Here is a 20,982-nt window from a genome sequence, read left to right as displayed (position 1 = left end):
AGAAGGAACAAGAAAATGAGGGTGAGAAATGGCATATTTTAGAAAACTCTTCCCAAGCCTCTTACCCATCACAGCCCTTGGAATTCTCTTCCGTGCATCCCAGACACAAAGACATACACGGGGACGTCAAAAGCTCCTATTACACTAAGGGCTTTTCATGGTTTTTTGTATTAGAGTTTGATAAGTCTCAGTGCCTACTCAGCAACTTTCTACCCTGGAGTATCTCCAGTGCCAGAGAGAGCCAGTATCCCATGTTCTTTCTATCTTGTCAGGAACCCATTAAGTTTCCTTTTTACCCCATGTTGAAGCTAATGGTTAGATTCATACACACACACACACACACACACACACACACACACTCACACACACACAATTTAAACATAGTAGCCCTAAATGTCTTATCAAGTTCATAGCTTAGGAAGTTGTTTCCAAATTATTTCATATTCTTATTATGATTATCAACTTTAATACATAGAGTATACCTCTTGAAGTCCAAATTCCCTAACACCAAATAGTTAAGGGTAGAAAACAAACAAACAAAGGAATGCTTTTCATTTAAATAACAACAATAAAAACTAAAAATTAACTCTAAAAGCAAATGTTCCAAAAGTTTTCTAGGTGGCAGGTGTTATTAAATTTTACATGCATTACATCATATAATCTTCATGTGTAATAATTCTATTAAAACCCCTTCACACAGGAGGAAATTAAATTTCAAAAAACTTAGACAAGTTGTCCAAGATTGTATTGGTGGGAACTGACAAGAGCCAGGGTTGAAATCATCAGTCCATTTTTAGCCTCTGGCTGGCCTTTGCATGAGTTCTAGGCATTCTAGATCCAGATTATGTTTCTCAATATTTTTATTAGTGCAGGGGACACTTCACTCAAAATACCTTAGAATACATTTTTGTTTAAGGTCATGCAATATACCTACCTCCCAGAAGAGCAACAATGTCTCTGAAACCAGATAAATAAGTGAAAATATTTCATTCTATATTTGAACATCCATCAAGCTCAGGGAGTCATTTTGGAATTCTGGAATGTAAATTTGGAATCCCCAGCAGACTTTTGGTGTCTGGGGTGGTTCATACAAGCTGAATAAACAGAATAAGAAGCAGTTCACCTTTTAGCCAATTTTATTTTACAAAGAGACTGTAACAATATTGGAATGATATGAAAGGGGATTTCTTGCTGTGAATTGTGTGGTGATGTTTCAAACATCATGCGATAGCCTTCTTCCAAGGCTCATTTTATTTCTGACAGCAACGTGACTCCAGGTATTAATTTGGAGTGTGACCATGAGACTGAAATCTTAGCCATTTTATACCGAGTCTCTCATTATCTGAGCTTAACAGTGCTAGGTATATGAGAACACAAAAGTCTAAAACCTAGTAAATGTTAATAATCCCAGAATCTGCATCCTATACACTTCTTATTGAATGGAAATAGCACTGATATTTAATTCAAATACCTACTAAAAGTAGATACAATGCAAGTTGTGTGCTGCTTTATTATCTGGAATACCAACTCGCTGAGATTTACACTCAGAGCTTGTAAATATTAAAGCAAATAGGAATCTTTTAAAACATCATTTTGAATGACTTAGAAACGCACGCAAATTTTTGGATTGTTATACTTCCACAATTTAAGCTTTAGAAAATTAGTCTACAGCTCATCAGCCAAAACTCTAGCAGAGATAATTGGGCTGTCTATAAGAGGTATAAACAAGATAATTGAAACAAGATAAAATATAATTGAAAAGGAATGTTCAGCTATATCAAGGGTGGAATTTGGCTTCCAAAATGGGAGAAAATATGATTCAAAGTGTCCACTCTTTACGTTGTATATATTAGAAGGTGTAGACTATGAAGAGTCTCAGATTAAAGAAAAAGAAGATGATACATAAGACTCTGGAAGAATGTTCCTCTTCCACAGCAATGTGCTAATTTACCTAATACACTGAAACAAAGTGTCTTTTGGAGGTTACCTATTCTTTTTATTTTATTTTATTTTATTTTATTTTATTTTATTTATTTTTAATATGAAATTTATTTTCAGATTGGTTTGCATACAACACCCAGTGTTCATCCCAACAGGTGCCCTCTTCAATGCCCATCACCCACTTTCCCCGCTCTCCCACCCCCATCAATCCTCAGTTTATTCTCAGTTTTTAAGAGTCTCTTATCGTTTGCCTCCTTCCCTCTCTGTAACTTTTTCCCCCTTCCCCTCCCCCATGGTCTTCTGTTAAGTTTCCCAGGATCCACACGAGTGTGAAAACCTATGGTATCTGTCTTTCTCTGCCTGACTTATTTCACTTAGCATAACACTCTCCAGTTCCATCCACGTTACTACAAAAGGCCATATTTCGTTCTTTCTCATTGCCAAGTAGTATTCCATTGTGTATATAAACCACAATTTCTCTATCCATTCATCAATTGATGGACATTTAGTCTCTTTCCATAATTTGGCTATTGTCTTAGTTCTCATTTTTAACTTTTTTGAATATGTAACATGAATCTATATTTAGAATATAGTGTGTGTGTGTGTGTATGTGTGTGTGTGTAGTGATTTAAAGAGGAGCTGGTTTCCTTGTGCACATCCTCTACCATTTCAAATGTTAACTCTTAGTCTCATCAGAGGGTGACAAACCCTTATCACTTACATGAATCTGAAGATTTTCTGTTTTTCTTTGGAAAATGGGATCTGAATTATTAACTCAATATTATAGGATAATGTGATTGGTGAGAAGAGAGTTTATAGCATTCCCTCAAGAACAGTGAGGCGGTACCTTTCTACTGACTGTAAGATTTTATAGACATCATAAGGGCATTTTAAAGTGAATGGAACAATTCTTAATGTTTGCCCTGTATGTAAAAACTTTTCTTACCTTTGTCTAGCATTTATTTATACATTGAATGTCAAAAGGAGCTCCCTATTTAAATTTGAAAACAATATTAAAATTTTTATTAGATGACTGTTACTTTTGCAGCAAACTATTCTAAGGTGATTTGGAATTAGGAGAAAATACGGAGAGAAAATTCCAGTTAGAAAGCCTTCATAATGGTGTGCCTGGATAGCTCGGTTTAGGATCAGATTATTGATTTCAGCTCAGGTCATGATCCCAGGGTTGTGGAATCTACCCCCACATAGGGCTCTGTGCTGAGCCTACTTCAAATTCTCTCTCTCTCTCTCTCTCTCTCTCTCTCTCTCTCTCTCTCTCTCCCCCCCCCCCCACCCCTCTCCCCTTCTTGCATACTTACTCTTTCTAAAATAAAATCATAAAAAAAAGAGAAAGTCTCTATAAGATGAAATGAAGAGGAAAGCAACTATGTGTTGAAAAACCATCTGTAACACATAGCAGAGACTACACTATAAGGATCCTGAAAATGAAGATAATTCTGTTTGTTTTTTTTATTTGTTTTTTATCTTTACTGTTACCTTTACCCTTTTTTATTCTAGTATTCAAAGATCTCCTGACAGTTTTCATGTTTTATTTTACATGGATTTGTTGAAGCTGAAAGAATTTGAGACACATTAAAATTATGGTGACATTACTGTTTCAGAGTAATGTCACTGAGGTAATTTTGACAAGATAATATTTCCATTTTTTAGTGTACAAAATCATACCTCCATATCATAACCAAGCAAATGTTTCTTATATTTTGGAGACACATTGCCCTTTTCAAACTTTATTCACAAATATTGCTTACTTAAAAAAATGTATTCTGTTAAGGAAAGATTTTGAAACTGAGGTTGACATATACTTAATAATCAGGTGAAAAAAATAAGAAAATTATTAGCTTTTTGTGTTATTTTAAATCTATACTAATAAATGAAAATGTCCCATTCCCAAAATTGATATTGTCAATATTGTCATCTTAAAAGAAATGAAATTACTGTTATGTCTTGTCTCCTCAGATAAATTTACAAAGAAAAATGAGAGTTACTGGTGTTATTACCCAAGGAGCCAAGAGGATTGGAAGTCCAGAGTATATAAAATCCTACAAAATTGCCTATAGTAATGATGGAAAAACTTGGGCGATGTACAAAGTAAAAGGCACTAATGAAGATATGGTAAGACTGATTTAAATATTTCATTTAAAAGTAAATACCGTTAATAATCATTTATTGCCAAATACTTACTTAGTCTTTAACAGGCTCCTTATGTTGTTGCAAATACATTTATGATTTTTTTAATTGGATTGGTAGGGTGTAGGGTGTAAGGAATTTTTCCAAGTAATATATGTACGCTTGCTACTATTTACGATCTTCTCAGATTTTAATTGGTGGCTGTGTAAACAGTTTATCACAATGTCGCAAAGTCCTGTATAGAACAGTTAATTTTTACTTTAATTAAAATAAAAAATTCATTTTATGGTTTTTCACAGATTAGCACTCTCCTTAATCAAATAAGTACAGATCAAAATTACTATTTTTAAAGAAAAAAAATATTATTTTATTAAATTTTTTTTTCAACGTTTATTTATTTTTGGGACAGAGAGAGACAGAGCGTGAACGGGGGAGGGGCAGAGAGAGAGGGAGACACAGAATCGGAAACAGGCTCCAGGCTCCGAGCCATCAGCCCAGAGCCTGACGCGGGGCTCGAACTCACGGATCGCGAGATCGTGACCTGGCTGAAGTCGGATGCTTAACCGACTGCGCCACCCAGGCGCCCCCAAAAAATATTATTTTAAATAAAAAAATGTATGTTTGTATACTTTTGTATTAGAAGGCAATTTTGTTATTTAGCAGAATAAAATATTTTAGAGGAAATGAATATAATATTCAGTGTATACTTTGCCTTTTCACATGATAGTCCCAATTTTTTATCAGTTTTTCCTCAAAATTTTTAATCTTAAAAATATCAGGACTGCACCTCATTCCATTTAAAACCAAATCACTAAACTACACTCTGATAAATTTTATGAAAGATTTTTTAAAATTTCTTTAATGAATTTAAATAAAGTTTTCTGATTACCAGGCTATATAAAAAAGTAAAACAAGAATGGGATTTAAAAGAATTAAAAATAACACATTTTAGCATTTAATTTTTAGAGGGAAACACTGTTTTTCACTGGAGATACATATAAAAAACTTACGATTCTCTCATCCACTGGTCTGGGACTGACTGATAAGAAAGTAATCTTGAGGAATCAGACCATGAAGCATCATAAGTCTCATCATAGCTTTAGAGAGACTGAGTGATCCAGTAACACTAGTGAAGGCTGGTTCCTACAAAAAAACAACCAAAAAAAACCACAATAAAACAAACAAAAAAGCAAACAAACCCCACAAACCTATAAATACTAAGTAGCAGCATGAACCAGATTAAGGTGAAAAGTTTAAGGTGCCCATTTCTCAAAAAAATAAAGAAGCACTCCCCTGGCTCTAAAGGACTGGCCTTAAAATCGACAAGACCATCATAGTAGAATATAGATTATACCATGGACCACAGTGGTTTATAGCTTTAATTAGGATTTTATCTATAGGTTTTATATTCACTGCTGAGGGCAAGGTGATTCCTAAATGCTTCAGATCCCCAAATTACTTAATCCAGTTTTTGAAAGATTACATTGGGTAGAATAAAGGGTCAGTATTTGAAAATAGGAAAAGAAGCTGCTGTAGTCAATCATTTTAAACTCTATATTATCTCTTTACACAGGTGTTTCGTGGAAATGTTGATAACAACACACCCTATGCTAACTCTTTCACACCTCCCATAAAAGCTCAGTATGTAAGACTCTATCCCCAAGTTTGTCGAAGACATTGCACTTTGAGAATGGAACTTCTTGGATGTGAACTATCCGGTGAGTCTCAAAATTTTTTTTTTCTGTATTTTCTGTAAAGAAAAAAAAAACCCACATATTTGTATGTAGTCTGTTACTAATTTTCTATTTTCCAACACTCATGAACATTCATTTTTGCTACAAAATGTCTAGATGTCATTTAGAAACTGCGCGCGCGCGCGCACGTGTGTGTGCATGCTCGCGTGCATGTAGCATCAACAAGTTCTAAAACTTGCTACAAAATGAAATTAATGTAGAAGGAGCAGTATATTTCTTTGGTGGAAGAAAGTACAACAATTCTCACTGGCAACTTTTGTCAAATTTAAATGTGTCCTGTGTTTAGTAGTAACTATGATTTATGTTTTGTGATGAAAGTTCAGTATAAACTGGAATCTGCCTGACCTCATAAATTGCAGTTATGCTGAGGCTCTATGGCATAGAAAAGTAAGCTTTATCTTTGTCCATCCACCATAAGAACTTGGTTTTATTTTGTTTTGTTTAGGTTTTATGAAACATGTAAATTTATCATTCCTCCCAGGGAGATAATACTTCACAAATAAGATAGCTACTATAAATTCATTCTTTATCATTCTTATCTAGCAACCTGCTTATTGTACAAACAGTGATTATCCAGCTCAAAGATAAATCTATCAAAGGACTCAGAGTTAAATAATTCTTGTCTTCCAGGAGCATCAGTACTAGATACAAAGGTGAAGACTTAATGTGTAGATTTCACAGTGGTCCCATTTCAATATAGCTAGATTCTGAGCTAAACAGAAAACCTTGTCTAGGCATATCACTGTGCTGTATTTTGGGTAGTTGTTCTTTGTATTTCTAGCATCAACATTTAAAAATGACCTTTGCCACTATGGCCTGAGATTATTTTGTTCAAACAACTGTTTTGTAGAAAGCCAAATCAAAAATTCACATTTGCCCTACTTTTTAACATGAAAGACTTTATCAAACTTACAATAATGCCACTAAGTCAAAAATAGGAGGATACATCTTTCCAAATGGACAACTGAGAGCTTTTTATTCATTTCGAAAGGTTGCACGGACGTTAAAACATATGCTTTATATCTGTTTCCCTTCTTAGGTTTATTTGTGATATGGAGAAAAGGAATGATTTTTTTAAGCAAATAAAAGTTATTATTAAAAACAGCCAAACTTTAACTGAACCCACTACACTTAAAGGAATTAGAGACATTTGGCTGGATGAGTGAATCTATTTTAAGAATTACATTTTCATACTATATATGGATGTCCCTTATAAAGCAACCAACATACGGTTTTAGTTCTATTAATTATCCTAACAGTGATGTTTTCTTTATTTTGGTAATTCAAACCAGCTTATTGACTGCCAGAAATCTCAACAGAATAATTGCTGTGTAGTGTTTATATTACATGTCACTCTATCATCACAAGCCAATGTCATCCCTAAGTCATTCATCATAAAGCAATCAAGAAGAAGCCAAGCCCCATGGTTTGTAGTTGTTTAACAATCACCTTCCCCAATTTTCCAGTCTCTTGATTCATGAGGGTCAGTGTCTCTTAGATGGCACAGTTAAACCCCCAACGTATAAATATATGTGACTTTCAGTTTTTATAGGAGTCTACACCTGACGCGTTACAGACTTTATGTTCTTAAAAAGAAGCCAAACCCCGTCTCCCCACCCCACAAATTGATTTCAAACTTTCAAGCGGAGGATACTATCTTTCAATGGATGCTTTTAAAAGCTAGGGCACTTCACTATAGAGATAATCAATGTCTTTGTTAATGCTTTATTTTGTTCAGGTGCCATCCATTCTGGTCAAAGTGTTAATTAATCTATATATGTGAAATCATGTGGATGAGAAGAAAATTTCGTAGTGTGAGGCAAATTGGCAGGAGATTAGCTCTAACACTTGGAAATAAACAGTAATATAATGGGCCAAACTATTTGCCACAATCCACTGCAACACTGTAAAGCACAAGGCTTCCTTTTTGTACCCAATAAACTGTTAGGAGATCTCTCAGCTTGCCTAGAAGATCAATAGTTAATCTTTTCCCAGACATTTGAAAAAGAAAATCCCCTAAATTCTCTGAAAGAGATATGATTTAAGATGGTTAGAATGAAATGAGTCATGACTATAATTAGAGGAGGAACTCATTCATTCGTTCATCCATTCTTTGAACAAATTATTCAGCACTTACTCTGGGCTAGATACTAGACAACAGAGTAGATACGAAATGAATTCTGTGACTAAGCAGAAATGACCAGAGTAAAAGCATCCCTTTTCCATCTGAGACTTTAAATATTATATCACAAAATGAGAAAAACAACTACCTTTCCCCTTGTATCTTTCTGCAAGCCAAGAGTTTTATGAAGACTCTAGTATCAGGGCAGAGTGGCTGTGGGGGAGTTGGTGGTCATAATAAAAAAGTCAGAAATCTGTAATGCAGGCAAGGCATGGTACCCTCAAATGGCCTGAAGACAAATGGCTTGTCATTAAGACTTTGGAACTTTCTAGAATCTTTGAGATTTGTCATGAAATTTTTCTCCTCCAAAACTAATATTTAGAATTTGGAGCTATTTTTATCCTGAGACTTAGGGTCTAGATCTGTTACACCTAAAACCCAACAAGACTTGTGTTAGGCACACAAGTGGCTAGTCCTTCATGTGAGTTTTTGCCACGTTTGCATGGGAAAGGCATTTCTTAGAAGGTGGAGGTGAAGGCAAACATGGAGGAGGCTCAAGAAGGAAGTGATCTAGGTTGAGTAGAGCAGAAAGCAATGGGTTGCAGTTAAGAATTATTTATCAATGAGGAGTGCTAAGCCCCCTCTCTTAAAGCCTTAGACTTAAAATGGCCTAGTTTCAGGAAATGCAACCAATCCTGGTCCATTATTTAGTACTCACTGCTGTGCTGATGTGGGGACTTAACGTTGTTATCTGTTGGAATTAGCTTTAGGGAAATAATAAAAACAGCTAACATTTACTGAATGTTAGCTATATGCCTACTGTTTCTAAATACTTTATATTTATTAACTAATTTCTTAGAACACTTTTTGAGGTAGTTTCTATATTACTACCATTTTACAGATGAAAAAACTAAGGCGTAAAGTAGTTAAATAATAGGTAAAAGGCCATACAGAGAGCAAGTGGGGAAGCAGTAGATTACACAGAGTTGGAAGCCTTGATTAGAGAAGTCCTCTTTTTTATCTTGGCTTTCTTGAAGATCAAACTTATGTGTTTCTCGGTCAGAATGTTATAATTATACATATGGAATATTTGCTAATATGATAAAAGAATCGTGCTTCCTATTATGAGCTTTGTGAATGGAATTTTGTCACAGTTGCAATTCAAGATTGGGAAATGGTGTGTACATTTCCTTGAGAAATTGTGTGTGTGTGTGTGAGTGCGCACACACACACAATTTCCTAGTAACAGACAAACCCAAATTTTACACCATGTCATACCTGAAGATATATGTGCCAGATCTGAAAATCTTTCAAAAATATCCAAAACTAGGGGCGCCTGGGTGGCGCAGTCGGTTAAGCATCCGACTTCAGCCAGGTCACGATCTCGCGGTCCCTGGGTTCGAGCCCCGAGTCAGGCTCTGGGCTGATGGCTCAGAGCCTGGAGCCTGTTTCCGATTCTGTGTCTCCCTCTCTCTCTGCCCCTCCCCCGTTCATGCTCTGTCTCTCTCTGTCCCAAAATAAATAAATAAACATTGAAAAAAAAAATATCCAAAACTAGAGGTTACGGAGTATGACCAAAATGCAGTTTTTATAATAAGACTTGTTCAGGAATGATTTTTGCTAGAATCAGCTTATTTTCTTCTATTATCTATTACTTTAAATTCTATACTTGCACAGTGCCTGACACATGATATACATCGAGTAAATATAAGCTTCCTCAAAATCCAGAAGAAGCCATGTTGGTGCTATAGGAATCAGTGACAAAAATTAACAGACATTTCTTAGAAAACAAAATACTGTCCAGTTTGAAATATACCTTTGGAGCAGTTTGTGAAAATGACTTTGTACTGAGGGAATTTTCATTTGCAGCATTATGGAAACAAATAAAAGAAAACCAAATATATTTTGTGAGAAAATGTTCTTTTTTAAAGGTACAATGAAACTGTTGAAAACAAGGGAATAGTCTAGTCATGAGGCTATCAGTAATGAGACAGGAAAAGGCATTTCAGCCTTGTTTTCATTTTGCAAAATCATCTATCACTGAAAAGCGGTTTGAATTATCTGTCTTGTTTTCAATTTTTCCAAAATATATTCCGACAAAATAGTCTGAATTGGCTATCTTGTGTTTCGATTTTTTTTCCAGATTTAGTTCTGATTATAGCCTTTTTTTGGATTTAGATGCTTTCTCTTTGGGGAAATGAATAGCATTAAGCTCAATCTTCTCTTGCCTCTGCAAAATGAATGTAGAAAACTTGCAGGGTCATCCATTATTTTTCTCATGGAGACCTTCTCATTTTCTTTCAGGCTGTTCAGAGCCTCTGGGGATGAAATCAGGACACATACAAGACTATCAGATCACCGCCTCCAGCATCTTCAGGACTCTCAACATGGACATGTTCACCTGGGAACCAAGGAAAGCTCGGCTGGACAAACAGGGCAAAGTGAATGCCTGGACCTCTGGCCACAATGACCAGTCGCAATGGTTACAGGTAATGATATGCCCCGATTCGAGAGTCCCCCCCGAAAACAAACCACCAGAGTCCAGAGTCAAAGCCAAGCGTCAAGGGTCGTTTATTGCAGGTTCGAACCCGGTCCTCCACGCGCTCGTTGCCGGTGACACTAAGAGGCCCCAGCAAGGATCTTACAGCTTCTTTTATAGACAGGCACAAACAAGTTAGGGATTTTTTTGAGGTTACAGAGCTGTTATTGGTTAACATTTAAATTTGAACACTCAGCAGAACTCGATTGGTTCCCGCCTTTATTTCAAACCATTCAGCAGAACTTGATTGGTTCCCGCCTTTATGTCAGACTACAACCGGGCGTGCCCTGACTGGATTCGGGAACGGCGGGGAGAGGGGAAAGATCTTTTCTTTGCAGTTGTGAGTATACCTGGTAATTTTTCTCTTAGCCTCTCAGTAATATTTTCCAAAAACCGTTTCAACCAGCCACTGCTCCTCTTCCTTAGATTTCCTGTTGGTGGCATGAATGTTGGAGTCCTTGCCTTCATTCTAATTTACGTGTGCCTTCCTCTTTGGCTTACCTAAAATTGGTAAAACAGAAATTCCTTAGAAGCCATATTGTGGTTTTCTTTTTGCTGTGATGTGGATTTATAGATGCAGCAGATTGGACCAGATCACAATATGGACAGGTCAATTCAATCGATTATGAGAGCATTTGCATTTTAACTCTCCTCTATTCTAATGCTTCCTGTCAGTATGGGTTTGAAAGTGTCACAGCAGGATGGCAGACCACCTTGAAATCATGCTATTGACCTGCAGACTGTTCCCACAGAATCATGACTCCTGACTTATTAGCTCTTTACCTGTGGTTGCTAAGCAATGGAGCAATTTGATTACATTCTGATAAGAGAGCTTGCTTATAGCAGGGAAGCATAGATGCTGCAGTCTGTTTATCATTTGCAAATGAAGTGCAGTTATAGTCAGTGCTTTTTAAAAACAATCTTCTTGAAATGCATTTATCGTGGAGTACTTTTAAGTAGGCACAAATTTGTTAATGTCTTCTGTGGCAAAGAAAAGTAAGACAGCTTAATTCCATAATGAGGTCATTTTATTTCAAAGATAAGAGTTCTATTCTTATTGATTTTTATGCTGTATTCATGAGTTTCAAAACTGTGGTAATTCATTGCGTTTTTGAAAATCACAAAAACAATTATAATAGCACCAAATGTCACTCCTCGTGGAACCAGATTTGCCACACCTGAGTCTGTTCTAAGTCATCTGGAATATCCAATAGAATCTTTTCTGTAGAAATAGTTACTTTTCTCTTTATTTCCCTCTAATATTCTATCTGGATATTTATTGATCTGGAACTTTGTTGAGCTCTTTCATTAGCTATTATGTATTAAGGATAATTATGTGTGTTTTTCTCCTTTTAATGCTTTATGAGCTTTTCGAAGGTAGGTGTATGTGTAGACACACACACACACACACACACACACACACACACACACACACACACACTATATTTCCCTTCTCACCATCCCCACTGCCAGCTCCCTGATCTAGGCTATCACTGCTTCACCTGGGTCTTGCAGAAGCCTCCTCCCCAGAGTTTGGTATCAACTCTCTAAAAATCTCAAATTGTAACCAGTGTGATTTTTTTTTTCCTAAAATGAGAATATGATTCTCTTACCCTCTTTCTAAAACCCTTCAGTTGCTCCCCATCAGCCTTGGAATAAAGTGCGGATTTCTTAGTATAGCCTGGAAGTCTTCACATGATTTGGTCCCATTTCATCTCTGACCACACTCTTCTAAATTTGTTTCAGTTTCTCAAACCAAATGTTCTCTCTTCCAATTCCTTTATACGTGTCTTCTTCCTAGGGGAAAGTAATGGAAAGAACGTCTCTATCCTTAGAATTCCCTGCCTTGTGTGGCTTATATCTTTCAGCTGCAGTTGGATGCACTTTCCTCTGGCAAGGCTTTGCTACTACAAGCTCCATCCCATCCCATATCTGGCTTAGGCTCTCTCCTGAATACTGCTGTGTCCTTAGTAATTCTCTCACTGTTCATTATCACACTACATTGGAAATTGGGTTTTCGTATTAGATTGTTCGCTCTAGGAGGGATGAAACATTTGTCTTCTTTGACTTTCTCAACTAGTTGTCCAGTACCAAACTGAATACCTGTTACAACACCTGATACCTGACAGGTATTCAATAAATATTTGCTGAATGAATGAATAAATGGATAAAGTGAATAGTTCAAAGTATAATTCAATTTATTGATTTGGACCTACACAGCATATAATGTTGGTCCCCAACTGGTAAGATACTCAAATTGTAAAATAATATTTGAAAAAAAAATCTAAAATTTTATGTTAAATATCTAGTCTTTATAATATAGGAAATAAATTTTCATAATACATGGACTTTAAGACATTTTCAAGTTCTTGAAGAAACCATGGAAAAACTTTCTTCCAATGGCAAATTAAACTGGTTCTTTGTTGCTGTATAATATTTTAACTGGATTTAGCTAATATTATCTTAAGTCATAATGCCATGTGGAATAGGATAAAATATTTTATACCTCCTAAGTAGCTCAGACAAGCTAGTAGATTCTAGAAATATCCACATGAAAGGATTGCCAATGGCAAATTTCTTTAGAAAGATAAAATAAAACATTTTTTTACATGGATCAGGGTGTAATCTTCAATCTGAACCTCAATCCATCACTTTTTTAAGATGGCTTTCCAACTGTCTTCTTAAAGTCACTTGCATGCTGAAATTGATTCATTCTGTTGGTGACAGATTTTCTGTCAATTCAAGGACCACTTCTTCCAGTATATGTGTATTTTTTTTGTTGTTGTGTCAAAACATATGCAAAAATCTCCAAGGCAAGGTAAATTGACATCTTTTCTTATATTTATTTTTTTCTTTTTTAACATCATGCAAGGAAATGCTTCAGAATTGTGTCTATTTTTAATGTTTTCTCCTCAAGAGAATATAATCTGTTCACCTGTACCTTGTTATGCTTGTTAGTGTGTTTGTTGAAGATGAGATTAACACTTTTATAGATAATGTATAGGGTGATTTTGTTTTTGAATTATTGATATACTCAGTTTTTGTTGAGACTTCTGAATTTATAAGTTTTAGCTGTGATTTTAACCAAGATGCATCAGTTCTGAGAAATAGCTCTTCAAAAGAAAGACCATGTCTGTCATTTAAATTCCCTACTTTCATTATTCATCTTCTGCTAATTGACTTTTTAAGAAATTTCTTTTATGCATCAACTATGCATATAACCCTCTAATTATGAGAGCTTTACTTTGGTTTAATAGATTTTTATAAAACCTATTCAGATAATATGGGGAAATACAATTATTGTAAATAAAATCCCAAAAACATCTTTTTGCCCAGTCATTGTGCATTTTAAGGGATTCTTATGTATTCTTTTAAAGAATTCTTATGTATTCAAATATCACTTTAATGTTTTATTCTGATTATTACTCTAAGGTTTCTTCCAGTCTCTCCTAAAAGGTCAAAATCTTAGCAGTTTCTCGAGCAAATATTCTTGTGTTATTTTTTTTAGAAGTGATCGTACCTGATTAATGTCTTTGAGCTACTGTTAATCATGAAATCATTATGCTATTCCTATAAAAACATGGCAAAAATGTGTTAAGTCCACAGGCAGTCTTACATGAGAGACATTTCTCAGACCTCTGAAAGAAATGTTCTATCACTTTGATGTGTTTGATGTTCTCTAAAACTTTGAGCAAGAAACCCTACAGTGTGTTTTCCAAAAGCCTCTGAAGGTTAAATTATAGTTTCTGTCTTTCAGAAAATCTTACCTACACCTGAATTAAAAGCTTTTAAACCAATCATTACTGACTCATAGTTGGACATTCTTTTTTTTGTTTTGTTTTGAGGTTTATTATTTAGAGTGATAGAGGATGCATGCATGCAGGGGAGAGGCAGAGAGAAAGGGAGAGGCTCTGAGCTGTCAGCCTGATGCAGGCCTTGATCCCACAAACCATGAGTTCATAACCTGAGCCAAAATCAAGTCAGACACTTAACCGACTGGTCCACCCAGCTGCCCCAAGTTTTGGACATTCTTCATATGTGGTTGAAGTAGATTTTAATCCCCTTTATAAAAATTAAATGACATTTAACTCACTGAGATCATTTAAGATCAGATGATTACTTTCTATGGTTAGTTTCTAAACAAACGACCCAGAAATTTTGTCATATTTTAAGGTGGATTAAATCAGACAAATGACAGAACAGAGGAAGCACATAGTAGGTCCCCCAAAATGGGTATCTCCCTTTTTTCTTTCTGGTGATTTGTATAATCTCAGGAGAATGTAATCTGATGCCAGCAATCATAAGTAAGAATGAACATATGTATCTATATTCTTTGCCTCTTCTAGAGGGATTTTCCAATAAATCTATGAAATGTAAAGTAATATATTACTAGGTAAGTTGCAAACTGTGAGCAGTGTTAATGAATTATATACATTTGCATTTGCAAACAAAATATTCACACTTTTACCCAGGTAGAGTCAGATTTTTCAGCTCTTTACCTGGGAGTAGTAATAACAATATTAACAACTTTAAATGAACATTATATCATTTGTCAATATTCTCTGCTGAGGTCATATTCTTACTAGAATGCTTATGTGTCTTTGTGGCCATTTTCAGTGGCTTTTCAACAGATTGAGTAAATTCCCTTCTTATTGATGCTCAGATTATACAAACTGATTAAAATTCAGCATGAAATTGAGAATTTAGTAACATTCTAACAGGGATAGAAGCATTACTGATGATAATTTTATAAATTGTGATGAAATATTTTCATCTAGTATATGCAGCTGTACAAGGAGCACTCTAAAAATTAACTTGGATTGATTAAAAACATTTTTTAAAATAAGACATTCTAAATTCTCTTACAGTGAGTATACCGTGTACGAATTCATTGCCTTATTGGTGGTGACTATAGAACTGGATAAGTTACCATCTATAACTGAATCTGCTAAAAAGTTTTTCAGATTTCATAGAGGGTAGCCTAATATAAATGACTATCAGGAAGGAAAATGTCACCAGATCACCTAGGAAATGACCTTTTGGTCTATTTCACAAGACATTTGCTAATTTAAGGTAGTCTGCATAGTATTTCAACCAAATTAGTAGAATTAATAGAGTTGTTAGCCTGCACATTTTAGTGTTGACCTTTGTCAAAATTGCAGCTAACCCTCCACAGCTTTATTTCAATACTAATTTTGTGGAAATATGTCAGGAAGCAATTGAATTTAAGTTTTCAAGTTAAATAAAACTTATTTAATTTAGTCTGTTTCAGATTTTTAAAGGGGTTTTCTAGCCATAAAATGCATCACTTCTTTACAGCCATTAACTTCTCTTGCCCTCTGGACAATTTATTTACAGAAAAGTTGAAGGGAAATTTTCCAAGGACCTGTAGGCCACTGGAAAACATTTGGCAATGTGAAGAAATATTCTGATTTCCATTTCACTATTCCAAAATTTAATTTATAGTGAGCAATAAGCCCACATAAAGGGTTCAGTTATAAAGCATATCTAAAAGAAATCAAGTAATGGCCCAATTTATGTACTATTGTGAACCAGCTTCCATCCTTCATAACATAACATATCTGGGAGTATATGAAATGAGTCAAAGGATGTCCATATGTGCTTGGAGCATAAATCATCTTTCTTTTTTTTTATTTTACAATATCAAAAGGAATCTCTACCCTCCAATTAGAAAAAAAATTGTAATTAGCAAAACAAAATTGAGTAGGATATTGACATAGCAAACACTTGGAAGGCAAAGAGAAATGCAACCAGAACTGATGAAGTGCACTGAGTGCATAGTGTGAAGTCCAAAAATCTGGTTTTGTGGGCTGATAAATCATATCAGTGTTCTAGAACTCATTTTCTCTTGTTCATCTAAAATGTGGATATTATAGGGATGCCTGGATGTCTCGGTCAGAAGCGCATCCAACTCTTGATCTCAGGGTTGTAGATTTGAGCCCCACATTGGAGGTAGAGATTAATTTAAAAAATAATAGAATAAAATGTGGATGTTAGAAAAAAGATACCACCCAGGCAACCTTTCCCTTCTAAAAAGGGAAAGGGACTCTTGGATGACTGAGTATCTTAAATAATGATTGATCAAGTCCAAAGTAATCAGAAAATTATCAGGATCACCAGCTAATTTCTGATGAAGTTAACAAAAAACATCATATGATTGACTTAGTGTTGCAGACACAACCATCTAACTTAAAGTTACTCTTTTAAAAAGTTAACTTTGGGGGCACCTGGGTGGCTCAGTAGGTTAAGCATCTGACTCTTGATTTTGGCTCAGGTCATGATCTCATGGTTTGTGGGTTCTCAAGGGTTAGAGCCTCACATGAGACTCCTCTCTGACAGTGGGGAGCCTGGTTGGGATTCTCTCTCCCTCTCTCCCTCTCTCCCTCTCAGTCCCTCCCCTGTTCACGTGCATGTGTGTGTGCACACACTCTCTCTCTCTCAGAATAAATAAATAAATATATAAAATTCTTAAAAAACTGAAAAGTCAAATTTTATATTACGCATAGTGTATTTACTTGATACCTAAAATAGTTCTCCTACCTTTCCACCTGTTCTAAATTTGAGTCATTTCTATGGGTTAGTGTACATCTCTCTATTAACAGTTAAAAGATAAGAATCCCCTAAGACAAAGCAATGAGACATATTAAGCCATTATGAAGCACTAATACACTAGCAATGAATATAGCAAATCATGAAAAATGTACAAAGCAGTAGATTAAGTGCAATGTACAGTTTTGGAAAGCAAGCGTCGATGGTACATAGAAATTGGATGAAGGCTTTGTGGTTTCAGAGGTTATTTTAAATGACTTCATAATTTAAAAATTCACATAAATATTTTTGAAACACCTTCTATAGCAAAACACAATGCCAGGTGCAAGGAACTGAAAGATATGTTCAGCACTGTGTCTGCCTGCATGACAACTGACACCCTAATTTTCATGATTCAACATTCCGGAACCAATAAATAAAAATGGGGGAAATTGGATGCTTCAGCTGAGAACTATTTGAGACCTTTGAAAAAGTGAACAGCAGGACTTAGAATTGTGTGTGCATAACAGGCCCATTCATGTTTTTATGATAATAAGGATTAAGTGACTTCTGGTTCCTTTGCGTGCAAATGAATTTTAATTTTTGACATACTCGTTATCTTTTATTAACGAGATATAGTTTTAATGATGGTAACCATTCTCCTCTAAAAATATGAGCTGAAGGTATGCCAGTTAGTGAGACTTAGAACCCGGGAATACTGATTCAAGTAAGGTGAGCATTTGTGAGGGCTTACATATAAGATGGGAATCTCCTTTAATCGGTGATCTTATTTTGCCTTTAAAGGAACCCTCTCAGGGGCGCCTGGGTGGCTCAGTCGGTTAAGCGTCCGACTTCAGCTCAGGTCATGATCTCACGGTCTGTGAGTTCGAGCCCCGCGTCGGGCTCTGGGCTGATGGCTCAGAGCCTGGAGTCTGCTTCCAATTCTGTGTCTCCCTCTCTCTCTGCCCCTCCCCCATTCATGCTCTGTCTCTCTCTGTTCCCAAAATAAGTAAACATTAAAATTTTTTTTAAATAAATAAATAAAGGAACCCTCTCAGTGACTAAGTTATGTCTCTTTTCTAATGAGGCCACAGAGTGTCTGAGAGGCTTGCTGAAGATTGCAGGGCCAGTCAGCAATAGAAGAGGAACTTGAAATACACCAGGAAGCTTATGTGCTAATTTTTACTAAATATTTCATAGACTATTCAGTGAGTGAGGTGACTCCTTTTACCAGGGGATATTTGTTGCATCACGATGCCCTTTCAGAGCCCAGTGCTCACCAGCATTGCCGTAGCCACTTATCTTGTCTTGAAGGAGAGATGCTGGTATTTCTGTGGATCTAGCTTGCCTTTTAAATTTGTGGTTCCACATTGTAAAAATTTTATGCCCCTTAACAGTGATCATTAAATACACACACACAAACACACACACACACTCACACTCACACACACACAAACACAGGCACACGTTACATATTTTAAAAATGTAATTCTTCAATTTGTTTGGTTTAAGATAAAACTGATTGGAAATAATATGGAAATTCTAGGTTTTCCTACAACTCAATGGCATGTCTGTGTACACAACCTACAGTTTAGAAAATGCTGTTCATTCAACACTCTTGGTCACAATTAAACTCACCTGGTCCAGTTGCTTTGGTTTATCCTAAAGACCTTTGTAATTTTTCCTCACAGCCAGTGGTACTATGATGACTAAGTCATTCAATGTTCATTTACATTTATGATTAAGGTCTCTCATTTATGAAGTATTTATCTGCTAGCTAATGTCAACATAAAATAAATGTGTTTATAGTAAATATCACATTCATTTTCTCTTTCACTATTGAACTAGCATTTCTGTAGGGAAAACATGCCTCTGTGAAGTGACTTTTACATCTCTAATGTCTTTGTGTCGTGCTACTATTATCGTTTACTGGTGGAGTATGTCTCCTAAAGAGTGTAGGTGCACCTAACCATGCCTGTTCCTGTATTAACCTTTGGTTAGAATCTTCTCTAAAATTTGTTAAGATGTGCATGCAGACACATCTGCCCATAGCTTCCAATTAATCACCTTCTGGAATTAGTATGTACTTCTGATAAAAATAGATATGTTTTCAGGCAGTTCTACTACCAGAATTTAGTTCTCCTGACTACAGACTCAGAGTTTCCAAAAGGTCCTTTCTTCCGCAGTGAGATTATGAACTGATAAAATTAGGATAACATATATCACTCTTTCATACTAAACATGCAGTCCTCTAAAACAAATTAAGTTTCTTTTCTCCCCAAATGATAAATTTTATGAACATTTCCCAAAGTGTACCCTGAAAAACACTCTTTCCATAAGTTCTTAAAAAAAAGATTCTGAACCGAAATATATTTAATAAAGCCTATATCCTCTTCTCTGTTCTTACTGATTCAGATGCATATTAACATAGGATCCTTAAGAATGCAATAAGAAAGAGATTTGTTTTATTTGGAGATTTTTAAACTTATTTGATTACTGAATGCTTTTCAAAAATAACTACCTTAACATCTCTAGGAACCACTATAGAATATATTCTGTACTAATTAAATTGCATTTCTGTTTACAAAGGGCTTTTCTAACAATTTTCACTGTATCCTTTTAATAATCCGGGTACATATGATTACTTGTATAAAGAATTTATCTCTGGGGCGCCTGGGTGGCGCAGTCGGTTAAGCGTCCGACTTCAGCCAGGTCACGATCTCACGGTCCGGGAGTTCGAGCCCCGTGTCAGGCTCTGGGCTGATGGCTCAGAGCCTGGAGCCTGTTTCCGATTCTGTGTCTCCCTCTCTCTCTGCCCCTCCCCCATTCATGCTGTCTCTCTCTGTCCCAAAAATAAATAAACGTTGAAAAAAAAATTAAAAAAAAAAAAAAAAAGAATTTATCTCAAGACATGAAAAAAATATATGAGAGGTTATATGACTTAATCCTATAAATGTCAGAACTTGACCCAAAAATCCAGTTTCTCTATTTTTCATTGAGTGCCGTACTTCATGGCTATTTGCATTTGATATCATATAGAATGAAGTCTAACCTTAGCAGCCTTTCTTTCATGATTTTTTTTTCACTACAGCCAAATATATGCAAAATATGTGTATTCTGAAATAGGGTTTCCAATTCACTGCATTCTTATATTTTTGTGATAGGCCTACTCAATATCACAATTTCATCAATTCTATGTCCATAACTATACAAGCCATGCATTTAAAATTGCCTAAATGAATTCAAAGCATTATTTTCACTTTCTTTTCAGAAAAAAAAAAATGTTTCCCATAAGCTAAAGTTAGCCTAGATGTACCTGGAGAATAGTTGACCCATGTCATGAGTAAAATCGACTCTACATTGGCCACTCAAAGCAAGGAAAGTAACATATGAACATTTTGATTATTAAGAAATATCTCGCATGAGCTAAAGAGCTTAGAGAAGTTTGCAACAGTACACAAATATCTAACACTGGTAAAAAAATTTTCCCTCATTTGTTGAAAAGTGTATTTGATAATTTTTTAAAACTCTATTTTCCCCTCACTTAAAGTAACAGAGGATCATCATTGAAACTTATCTTTAAATATATAATCTGTGAAATTCATCCTTTGGCAAATGTTCATACATTTTGGCTTTGCCTTATTTACGTTCACGGAGTAAAGTTTTCTTTCTTCGTTGCAATAAGAGAGGCTTTTATAACTGATGTACATTCAATTTTAATGTAGAATTCATCTCAGAATAGTCCCTGTTTTGTAGTTAAAATGGGACACTAAACATGAGCAAGAGACATTCTGTAGCGTTCACCACGGCTGAACAATGGGAACTTGGAACTATGGAAGCATCATTATTTTACAAATATGTTCCTTGCAGAATTTCCTCATTTAAGGGGTCAGATTATAGTCTCTTTGAATAATATAATTGCTGTTGTT

The 20,982-nt window shown here is 35.4% G+C and overlaps 1 protein-coding gene across 2 annotated transcripts in view; it reads left to right on the top strand.

The window, feature by feature from the left end:
* EDIL3 (EGF like repeats and discoidin domains 3) overlaps nt 1-20,982 on the top strand; it is a 418,218-nt gene that overhangs the window by 303,179 nt on the left and 94,057 nt on the right. For both annotated transcript variants that reach the window (XM_030324171.2, XM_030324179.1), the window contains 3 exons: nt 3,919-4,074; nt 5,663-5,807; nt 10,270-10,454. In XM_030324171.2, the coding sequence (XP_030180031.1) occupies nt 3,919-4,074; nt 5,663-5,807; nt 10,270-10,454 (486 nt within the window). The remainder of the gene's footprint in view (nt 1-3,918; nt 4,075-5,662; nt 5,808-10,269; nt 10,455-20,982) is intronic.

The sequence above is a fragment of the Lynx canadensis genome, chromosome A1 (assembly GCF_007474595.2).
Source record: "Lynx canadensis isolate LIC74 chromosome A1, mLynCan4.pri.v2, whole genome shotgun sequence".
Classification (NCBI taxonomy): domain Eukaryota; kingdom Metazoa; phylum Chordata; class Mammalia; order Carnivora; family Felidae; genus Lynx; species Lynx canadensis.
This window is presented reverse-complemented; position numbering and strand designations above follow the sequence as displayed.